At 35.0% G+C, this 11,827-nt stretch overlaps 1 protein-coding gene across 1 annotated transcript in view; it reads right to left on the minus strand.

Moving 5' to 3' along the window:
• Window positions 1–11,827, minus strand: part of LOC129222069 (nidogen-like) — a 96,698-nt gene that overhangs the window by 16,144 nt on the left and 68,727 nt on the right. Inside the window, exons 15-17 of the mRNA XM_054856501.1 lie at window positions 6,908–7,083; window positions 2,776–3,015; window positions 1,146–1,317 (exon numbers count right to left, since the gene is read on the minus strand). Coding sequence (XP_054712476.1) covers window positions 1,146–1,317; window positions 2,776–3,015; window positions 6,908–7,083 — 588 coding nt within the window. The remainder of the gene's footprint in view (window positions 1–1,145; window positions 1,318–2,775; window positions 3,016–6,907; window positions 7,084–11,827) is intronic.

An 11,827-nucleotide genomic window follows, 5' to 3' on the forward strand; every position in this document is an offset into this window, starting at 1 on the left:
TGACGTTAGTAGGATAGTAGGAGGACAGGTTTGGAGGCCCCGGCTCACTTAAAGTATTCGAAAATTAGATATTAAAACCTCATTCAAGGCATTTTCAAGCGATCTTTGTTAAATGATGTCATTGTAAGTTTAATTTTAATATCAATAAAATTGACAATACATGATCATCACTCTTTTTTTCACTCCCAGGCGGTGCTGTTGCCAACGACAAATGTCTCCTCGAGACCCCCCTTAATTCAGCCTCTGCAATCCATTCTTTTATTAATGTAATAAAAACTAAAAAATATGAAAAATGATAAACTTTGGAAAATGTACGACTTTTTCATACAAACTCGTACCCTACTGACCTTTTGCCTACGCCCAGGGGTGTTTGTGATCGGAAAATTTTGGGTTGCGGTTTCCGAAAATTTTGGTCTAGCAACATTCTAAAACTCGAAAATTATATTTAAAATAAGAAAAAAAAAACTAAAAAAAAATTTTTTTCAATGATTTTTGTGCGCATATTTAAAGAGTTTTGACGTGGGGAGGGTCGAGCTTCCGAAAATTTCACACTGTCTTCAGAAAATTTTACTTGAGCCTACTTGTATCCCTGCCTACACCACTGTAGTAGCTAGGTGTTTTTTTTTTTTTTTTTTTTGTGTGTGAGAGAGAGAGAGAGAGAGAGAAGTGTCTTAAATGAACAGTAATATTTGCAGTTTCGTTAATCATAAATAAAAGTACTCTCTTTAACTATTAAATGTTTTTCTAATTCAAAAATCCCACAGTTCTGAACTTGAATTTTTGTTGCGCATAGTAGCAGGGAAAACTTTTTATGTTTAAATTTTGACATTTAATTATTTGCTCGGCTAATTTAATGTGAGAGTGAGATTAAAACAACTGTTTTCACACTTCTTATGAAAGAAAGACTGTTGTAAGTGTGAAGTTTAAGTACCTTCACGCTCTGTCTTATACTATTATTTGCTAGGTATCGACGAAGGGGACGATTGCACTTGAAACCAGTTTGCTTATTTCATTTTTTTTTTTTTTTTTTTTTTTGCATTTGTTCATATTTTAACATTTTCAGCGATAAGTACCCCATAACGAAACAGACTATTTTTCAAATAGAGCATTTCACATCTAACGACTATCTGTAAACGAAATATTACCCTAATCCAGGATGTACGGATATGCCTCTGGGATTATCAAGTCCTTCAGATATAAGAATTTTTCGGTATTTCTGTGTGAGACTTGCTACTTCAATGGTATCTTTGCCTGAATCGGTCCAGTATATGGTCCTTCCTAGCCAATCAACAGCGATTCCTTCTGGTGAGAGCATATCTATGAGGAAAAAAAATGTCAAATTAAGCGTTAGTTATGGAATATTTGTTGGCTCACGCTGTTAGATGAATTGGCTTATATTTTTGCACATCGTGTGCAAATCTATATTCAAAAGCATTGTGCATTTTATTTTCATTTTTCTGACTTGACTGAACAAAAAATTGAATGTGATATGAATGACACTTTTGGTGAATAGTATTGCCGGTAGCAACCGTAAAAAGGCAACAGATGCGATTCCCGCTCACAGTTGTCATTTTCAATTCCTTTGTGTTCCGCAACTATAGTGCGTTATTTGTTTCGATGCAAATGTGAAATTAATTACATGAAATGAAGGTAAAGCAGCTTTTCAATCTGCTTACACAAGCTTCTAAATTCTTGTATTTTTGTCTTCCTATGCTTCTTTCTATGTTGGCCTTAAATGTTTTTTTCAGGCTAAAGTATTAATCTGTAATATTTATGATAATGAAATACTTATTTTTTTCCTGTCTTTTTTACTTGTATTTAAGGTTAACAAATATTACTTAAATGATTTTTACTTCCTTTTACAAAAAAGGAAGTATTGTATTCGCGAAAAAATTTTCACTCAAAAATCGCCCTTAATTTCCATTTTGCTCACCCCCAAATGAATGTTGAGTTTTTTTTTCGATTCGACCACATGCGGAAAAGTGCCTAAGAATGTATAGACACGCGAAATATCCATTTTGACCATCACCGAGGTAATTACAACGACTTTTCTCGTGACGTCTGTATGTATGTGCGTATGTGTGTATGTGCGTATGTGCGTATGTATCTCGCATAACTCAAAAATGGTATGTCCTAGAAAGTTGAAATTTGGTACATAGACTCGTAGTGGGGTCTAGTTGTGCACCTCCCCTTTTGGTTGCTTTCGGATGTTCCTAAGGGGGTCTTTTGCACCTTTTTGGGGGGAAATCATTGTTAATTTCGATGTAAACTCAAATGGCGTTATAATTTGTCGGACACTTGGCGATATATCGCCAGTCTTTTGGTCGCCAAGTTTTGTCGCCAACTTGGCGACAAATTTGGCGGAGTTTTTTTTTTTTTTTTTTGGTTTCAATTTGGCCATTGTTGGTGATATTTAGAGAATAAATATTGAATCACATTAAAATAGCGAATAATGGGGAAATGACATTAAATTGGAGTAAAAGGAAGTCATGTGATGCACACATCAGCTCGTTTACTCTTAGTTTAAGATAGTTCAATTTCACAAAGGAAAAAAAAAGTTTATTGGGCCTTTAAGTTTTTACTCAGACTTATTTACTCCCGCATTTAAATGTTCCCTGCCAATTTTTTAGAAATATGAGCGACAAATTGAATCCATATAAAATGAAAAGCTTAATTGCCAATTTTAATCATGCGTAGGAAACCTTGCGCAAACACGGGTAAGACCTCAAATTGTAAAATATTCAGAAAAGTAACTTTTAAAAGCAGCCTTCATACCGTCGGAAATGACCATGGACACGTCAGACCCGTTGTAATTTGCTCTTCGTATTACTCTCAAAGATGCATCTGCCCAATAAAGTTGTCCTTCTTTACAATCCGTGGCTAGTCCAACTGGTGTCTGGTTTGGTTCCATCAACAAAAGTTGTCCTGGGTTGCTCTTGGTTGGAGTTGTTGGAACGCGCAGCAGAGACATTCCGTGTGCAAACACCAAGTAACCACCAACGTGTTGTGGAGCAGCTACAAAAAACACATCAGTAAATGAACATCAACTTTCAAAATAATAAGCATGTGTATTCACAAATATATTTCTACTTTTTCAGGAGAATTTTGATTTGATTTCAAATGCAGTAAACTACACACTGACGCATATAAAATTCTCCAACCGACCTCGACAGACTAAAGTTAAGGCCTTTCGTCGAATATCTTTTCTTCCCTCAGCTCACATTGGCAAAGAGACCAACTCCGAAAAAAAGTACATGCAGTTTTATATTACTATTTTGAAATTTTAACATTGTTATTTTTTTAATTTTACTCTTTACAAGAAGCTTACACACGAACCAAAATAATAGTAGCAGAAGCCTGTTGCATTTAACACCAGTTTTTCACTTGCGTATAACATTGAAAATTATTAAATTAAGAAATCAGATGTTGAGTTGAATGCTGAAGAGTACTAAGTCATAAATATGGAATCCTCTGGACCGTTCATTCCAAGTTCCGAATTTTCCCCAATTATAAATTAATAGCATTTTTTTTGTCACAAAACTAATCTATCGTCGCCCCATGAGTTTTTCCGCGTGTAGTAACTACTGTATGCACGTTTACAATGTTAAAAATTTAAATATTTGTTTTCCCCCAAGAGAAAAAAAAAGAAAAACACTTTTACCACATTCAAAACATTTTAGTTTCAAATCTTCGGGGTATTTCCACATTATTTTATTTGGTTCCATCGAACGTGACTGACAGTTTGCTACTTCATCAATTTTTATTTGGCTTGTAGTGTTTTCGAAGTGAGAATCTGAAAATGACCGATTAATTGTTCTGATTACTGAGGAAAAGTTCTGCAGGAGTGCTCACCTAACGGAGGGTGCTAAGGGCTATTATTCATTTTGGAGGGGGTTTCTTGCTTTTTTGAGGGGGAGGGGGCCCTAGCTCTTAGGGGAATGGGCACCCATGGTTCCTGAGAAAGCGTAATATAAACGATTAAATAAAAGAAAAACGTGGTACATTTGAATAATTAGTGGTAATAACAAAACTTAGTATATAATAAACGTAGAAAGTATGTAAACCCTCTAATAACATTATATTCTATTTCAAGAAAAAAAAATTAAATTCCATAAGCAAATTAATTTTGGAGAATTCTTTAGTTCGCATTTCCGGATATAAGAGTTTCGTTGTGTATTATATATAAGCATCAAAAACCGTTACAAACAGGCAAAACTTCTGAAAAATATCTGCAAATTTTTCTGATCTATACAAATTTTTGTTTGTGAAGTTCCATGTACAAATCCCGGTGTCAGAAACAGCACGACGCTGGTCTCAGCTTCGTGATGAAGTCTACGAACTAGTATTTCATAGTTGAGGGAAAAATAAAAAAAAATAAAAAAACACGCTTTAGTAGCAAAATGAATTAAAATGTTAAAAATAATCTTTGGATGACAAGTATATAAAGTAATTGACCAAACACTTAATTTTACTGTAATAAAAAAGAAAGCTTGGGGGGGGGGGGTGCGTTGCCTATTTACATTTTTGTTTGGATAACAAGTGGAAGAAATTTAAGACAACTGATAAGAAGCCCCCCACTCTTTTTTTTTCTATTACAGTAAAATTAAGTGTTTGATCAATTACTTTATATACTTGTCATCCAAAGATTATTTTTTACTTTTTAGTTCATTTTGCTACAAAAGCGTGCTTTTTTAGTTTTTTAAACTATTATTTTACTATAATGGAATGTATCTTAGTATTCTATTGCATTATTTGCATCAGACATTTTGAATGCTTTCTGGTAAATTCATGTGCAAACATTGTTACACTCCGCAGCTCTGATTTGTACGTTGTAAGTAATTCTAATAAGCCACTGGCTATTTGTCCAAGGAAAGTTGGACCCACAAACATACAAGTTAAGCTAATAAAAGCGTGTTTATTAGAATAATCTAATAACTTATCATTAATAAATTAATTTGATTATAGAATATTGCATTGTCATCGGGTCTGAGATTGTATTCTAAATTTTAAAAGAATCCGATCACAAAAAGTGGGCGAAAATTGAGTTGCAAGATTATAAATTTAGTTTCGGTGTAGACGGGATTAGAAAGCACGCCCAATGATTCCCGGAGATGGACGTCAGCGAAGACCCGCGCCTTGACAGCTTGGCCACGAACGCTCATGAAGTGGTGGAATATACTAATAGTAATAAGTTACTAGCTCTTAGTCCAAAGGAGAGTTACTCACAAAGATACAAGGGAAGCTAATAAAAGCATGTTAAAAACGTAAAATTTTAAAGAAAAGAAAAGTCTTACATTTACTGGAAGATTTGTTTGTTAGTTTCTGGGATATGATCCGCAAGTAGCCTATTATACTTGTATTCAGGGCTGTGGAGTCGGAAGAAAAATGGTCGACTCAGACTCCAGGATTTTTAAACGTCCGACTCCCACTTTTTTCTTTATTTTTATTTATTTTTTCAAATTACCTGCCCCCTCATGGGAAGGGGGAAAACCCCCTAAACAGATGACTGAAATATTAATTCCTTTTTAAGAAATTTTCATTTTGTATTTTATTGTAAATCTAAGATGCATACAACGTTAGAAATTCAACTTGAAAATCAAATTACCAAATAGTTGCTATTTCTACAGTGAGATTACTTAAAAATCTCATTTTTAAAAAAATTGAAAAGGATTAATTTGCTCCCCTTTAATGTTTAAAAAATAGATATTGATCAAATTCTGTGCTTCCAATTTTTGAAAGCACAGAAAAAAGTTTTGAGAGAGAAAAAAAAATCTTTTTTGCTAAATCAAAAAACTTTTCTTGAGAGGGGGCGGTGCCCCCCTTCGGGGACACCCATCTGCTGGGTGACACCTCACCGTAAATTCAGAGTTTATAAAAATTGAAATACTTTAATACTAAAAACAATCCCCAATAATAAATCTTAAATTTCATCATAAAAATTTAAACAAAAATATTGCGCTATATTTCAGAGAGAGGTCGGGTAGATGTACATTATGTGACCAAAAGTATTCGGACACTTTCAAAAATTTACATTTTTACGGATTTCTCGAGAAATAAAAGACTAATTGCTCTGTAATTTTTTTCACATAAAAGGCATACTTGAGTCGCCATTTTCCAACAAAAATAAGTCTACTATTCATTTAGGGGGCGAACAACAAATTGAGGAAACAAAAAAAGATTTTTGATCATTTTTCATTGTAAATAGCCAGGAATAAGCTATAAATTTCAAAAATAACTTAAAAACTTATCTAAAATTTATTTTTATATTCTCGTGAAAGTATTTCTTATAACCAACGGAGGTATAAGCATTTCTTTCAAAAATGCAAATTTTTTTTAAAGGTATTCGGCTTATATCGGGCAGAGTTTTCCGTCAAACGTTACTAAACGTTTAGAATATTTGACAGCATATTAGAGAAACATAATAATAAAATTTGAAGTTATAAAATATTGAAAATGTAATGAAATATAAACGTTTAAAGCAATCAATTTTTCATTGCGCATGCGCGAAAGATAGCAATTTATAGCTTTCATAATCGAAAACCCAAATATATTCTACATTTCATAAAAAAATTCTACCTTGGTTTCTTTAAAATCTGAAAAGTTATCAGCGATCTAATGAGCCGAATTTTAATAATTCTTAGCAGTTAAGAATTTTAAAATATATGAGCTTCACTGATTACTCTTGTCATTTTTAGTCTTTCAAGAAATATCTGTAACTTATCTATATACAAAACGGGTTTTTTTTTTTAAATAAAAGATCAGTAGCATATGATTAATTCTGATGTATTTCAGAACAAAAAATATTTTTACAAAGCGACTTTTAAAAAAAACATGCAAGTCGTTCGAAACTAACAGATGTCAAAATATGAATTTTTAAAGATACGACGTTCACTAGCCGTAAACTCACCAGTGCAGGAAATGCCATCTCCTATAAATCCTTGCTTGCAATGACATGTAAATTCTCCTGTGGCTTCATTGGGGACACAATCGGCATTTCGATCACACAAGTAACGATCCTCTCGGCACGATCTCAAAACGCGACAGTCGTGTCCATCGCCATCATAACCAGGTAAGCAACGGCATCTGGTATGGAGAAAAATTGAGTTAAAATATGCTGATGTATGAAAATGTTATATATTTGTACTTAAAGGTTAGTTTCTCAAGATTTTAAATATTTAGTAAACTTAAATGTGTGACCCGTTTGTGGAATGACACAGAGTCAAATGGTTATTGACCTGTTCCCACGTCATGATCAGCGTGGCGTTCGTCAAAGAGCACATAAGCCCCCGAGCCTTGGGGTCCTTTTGGCTCAGCTGTAAATGTACTGAGTTATCATCACAAATGTCCGTTGATCAATTCCCGCCTAGGACACGCACCGCTCACCCTGCTTTTACAACCGTACGCCACAACCAGCATGCCTAGACTGTTGACCACACAAGCGATTATCCTTTGCCGGAGATGGTGTACATCCTGAATTTTCCCATTTTGTTGATGTCTACTCAGAAAAAAGTAGCATGGAGCTAATAAGGGCTTCGTAGAGGCTGTATCAGGTACTTGAAGTAGCTTAAAATTATAAAGCGGAAATCACACTGCGTGAAAATGGAATGGACTTTTGGTTTTATTTGGTTTCTAAACATTGCACATTGCACTTAACAAAAAAGTCAGCAAATAAACTTAAAATGAATGCAAACAACTGCTTGCGTGTCGTGACTAGGTTTTTATACTTTTACGTGATACATATCACGTGATACAAAATTTACCTCTTTTTTTGCGTTGGCAGCTGCAGTCCGAAAAGCGTCATGATTAAAACCGGACTTAAGGGCGAGAGATTCTTTCAGACTTTCTGACAGTATTTTTTAACGGTTCTGAACTTAAAAGCTCACAATAAAAAAAAAGCGGATTTGGATTTATCCATAGAAACAGGAGATTTTTTTCCATCTATGTCCAGATGAAATACTTTATCATTTCTGGAAATTATTTTGTGAGGACCAACGTAAGAGGGCTCCAGGGGTTTACGCACACGATCAACTATCATAGAGACATGAGTTATAGATGACAAGTCTTTAAACACAAATGTAGAATCTTTTAACATGACGAGAAGCTGGAGCAGATCTAAGTTTTCTCATATGTTGCCGCAGGAGATTCACAAAAACCAATTGAGAGATACGTGGATGGGAATCGAAAAAGAATTCTCATGGTAGTGTGAGAGGTTGACCATATGCAAGCTCAGCGGGTGAAACACCAAGATCTTTTACACTTTAACGGATCCCAAGCATGACGAATGGTAGGGCTTAAGGGGGGGGGGGGAGTGAAATTGTGACATGGGGGAAGGAAAGAGTAAGAAGTGTGACATCAAGCATTTTTTAATACGAATATGTTTATGAAAAGTAGCTTGCAAAACGATTCATTTTCTAATTACTGTCAGCCCATATTCTATATAAACACTTTCAAAATATGATTAGTAATCTTCTTTACTAATAATAAAGCAGAAAGTCTCTCTGTCCGGAGGATGTCTGGATGTCTGTAGGATGTTTGTAGGATATCTGTAGGATGTCTGTGACGCACATAGCGCCTTAACCGTTCAGCCGATTTTCATGAAATTTGGCACAAAGTTAGTTTGTAGCATGGGGGTGTGCACCTCGAAGCGATTTTTCGAAAATTCGATGTGGTTCTTTTTTTATTCCAATTTTAAGAAAAAAACTATCATAAATTACGAAATCATCATAACGTGGAACCGTAACATGGGCACAAGCCAATTGGCGAGATACGAAACTATCATAGCTTGGAACCGTAACGTCGGTACAAGCCAATTGGCGAGAAAATTCACCATACATTATTTGTAAATATACAAGCGAACCAAAAGACCTTTAATTTTTCTATTACGGGCGAAGCCGTGCGGGTGCCACTAGTTATTACTAATAATAAAGCAGAAAGTCTCTCTGTCCGGAGGATGTCTGGATGTCTGTAGGATGTTTGTAGGATGTCCGTAGGATGTCTGTGACGCGCATAGCGCTTAAACCGTTCGGCCGATTTTCATGAAATTTGGCACAAAGTTAGTATGTAGCATGGGGGGTGTGCACCTCGAAGCGATTTTTCGAAAATTCGATGTGGTTCTTTTTTTTATTCCAATTTTAAGAAAAAAAGTATCATAAATTACGAAATTATCGTAACGTGGAACCGTAACATGGGCACAAGCCAGTTGGCGAGATACGAAATTATCATAACGTGGAACCGTAACGTCGGTACAAGCCAACTGGCGAGAAAATTCACTATACATTATTTGTAAATATACAGGCGAACCAAAAGACCTTTTGATTTTTCTATTGCGGGCGAAGCCGTGCGGGTATCACTAGTAACGTAATAAAATCCAAAACTACAAAAAGGTGCTGCCTGTCAGTTACATTTACCTTATTTCTATTATTAAAATTTTCATTATCATGCCATAGCATCACATATTAATTTCGGTAATAATCACGAAATTGAGTACATGCTAGAACTTCATATTTTTTTATTGCTTGTCAGCTGGGTGTCGCGGTGATTGGGCATAGGCTTCGCATTTCTTTGGTATCAAGTTTGAAGCTGCAGTTCAAGTGTTTAGCCGGTCAATTTCTAAGATACAGAAAACCGTCAGGGTCCTTGTCACACGATTGCTGCACAAGATGCCTTGAGCGCCTGCTTCGTACAGACACTCTGAGACAATAAGAACGAGATAATTCTTTTTTTTCGAAAAGTATTGATTTTCAAGAACGCATACCTAAAAAACCACTGGAAATGTTACATATACGTATGAAAACAATTTCACAATAAATTCAATAAACTTTCACTTTATTCGGAAGCACATTTTTCCTGCCGTTTTCGAGACATAATCGAAAACCATAAAATTTGGCTCCCCCTTCCCACTTTTAACTCCCCCTTAGGGTCGGGGACTTTCAGTATGTTTACTTATTAATTACTTGTAACAAATTTCTTACTGAGGAAGTGCTGGCTTTTTGCACTTCTTCAGTTCACTTTCGTTAAACAATGCCATGTGTGTGGAGCTAACTCAAACTGCATATACAGTAAAACCTCAATAAGTAGTCAACCGTTTAAGTGGTCACTCCGCGTAAGTCGTCGTTTTCCTTTGGTCCCGACAGGGTCTCATTCACAGTAATGTAAAATGATCCTCTTTTACTGGTCACCAAATTTAATTTTACCCCGGTTAACTAGTCACTCAATAATTGTTTTCTAAAATTCTCTTCTTATCGGATTTTAGAAACTAGCGTTAGACTTAGAATGCTGTGTGATAGTCATTTTTCCTTGAAATCTCGCTACTCACTTCTGGTCATTCAAAGCATATTTCTTGCTGAGACTCTGTCTAGTACTAATCATATGAATCAAACTCCATCCAGCAAGGCAGACAAAATTTTAATATCTGGAGAACGTTTGTCAGTATTTATCATTCGTTATAGGTACAACAGACGCAGAATTTAAAGCTTGAAGCACGTTAAAAGACAGTTATTTTCAGTAAGCAACAACTTCATCAGTCAACACTGATGGATTATTTTAAAGAACAGTAAGTACATTAAAATCAGATATTATGATTAAGTAATGTATAAGTAAATGAAAATAAAACTAGGTAACTATTAAGAGTGTTTTCTCCTTCTTTTTAAAGTTTCCATTAATTTATAGACATAGATTACACAAGCTTTTGGTTTTTCTCACTGATTTTTACAGCTATTCATGAAAGTACTTGTGAGAAGTTTTTTTTTCCTTCCTTATTTCCCACTCCACATAAGTAGTCACTCCGCATAAGTGGTCAACATTTTTTGGTCCCTCGAGTGACGACTTAACGAGGTTTTACGGTACTTAGTTCTGCAAATCTCCGTCCGATTTCTTGGTAAGGAGCCGTCCGTAAATGATGTTACACTTTTTTTTCAACATTTTTGACCCCCACCCTTTTTGTCACAAAGTTCGTTTTGCAAGCTTCTTTTCAGAAACATATTCGTATTAAAAATGCTTGATATCACACTTCTAACTCTTTCCTCACCTCTTGTCACGAAGTCACAATGTCACGAACTCGCCCCCCCCCCTTAAACATCATTTGTGTTGCAGTAATCCACAAATACTTCTTTATTGTTCATCAGGATTGTCGAATTCATTGAGGAAAGAGAAAGTGCACGATCCTTTCGAGTCAGTTTGAAATTTGTGAATGGTAAGTGTTCCATTTTTGCCATGAAAGTGCGTGTTTAAAGTTCTGTAACTTTTGATTAGTTGAATAAAATATAACAAAATGGCGTATCAAATTGAAGGAAATTTAAAGCTCTACAACTTTGTCGCTGAAAATTTTCATGAATTCTGATCCTGGGAGGCACTAGGAGCAAATGTTTGACAAAAAGAGAGAATACATATACCCGGAAAATTATTGGAAATTCGACAAATTTGTGTAGAAACAATTTCGTAAGAAGTTTATTTAGCTTGAATTTTTATTTTAAATGCATTTTTTTCCAACGTTTCCGACATTTTCTCGAAAAACCCAAAATTTTCTTCCCCCTCCCTGCTACCTTTCGCTCACCCCCAAGAGTCGGGGACTTTTAGTATGTTTACTTACTAACTACCCTTAACAATATTCTGAAGTCAAAAATTATTGCATATTCCATGCACGCTACTAGTGATGTTCCGGATATCCGTATCCGCGGATATCCGAGGGAAAATAAAAATCTGTATCCGTTACTTTTTTGTCGGATTTTAAACGGATCGATTTGCAAGCAATTCTAAAAAATTTTAAATATTTGAATAAAAGACTCTTAAATTCCGTTTGAATTAGTTTTATTCCCTATTTAAATTGTAA

This window comes from Uloborus diversus, chromosome 1 (assembly GCF_026930045.1).
Source record: "Uloborus diversus isolate 005 chromosome 1, Udiv.v.3.1, whole genome shotgun sequence".
Lineage (NCBI taxonomy): Eukaryota > Metazoa > Arthropoda > Arachnida > Araneae > Uloboridae > Uloborus > Uloborus diversus.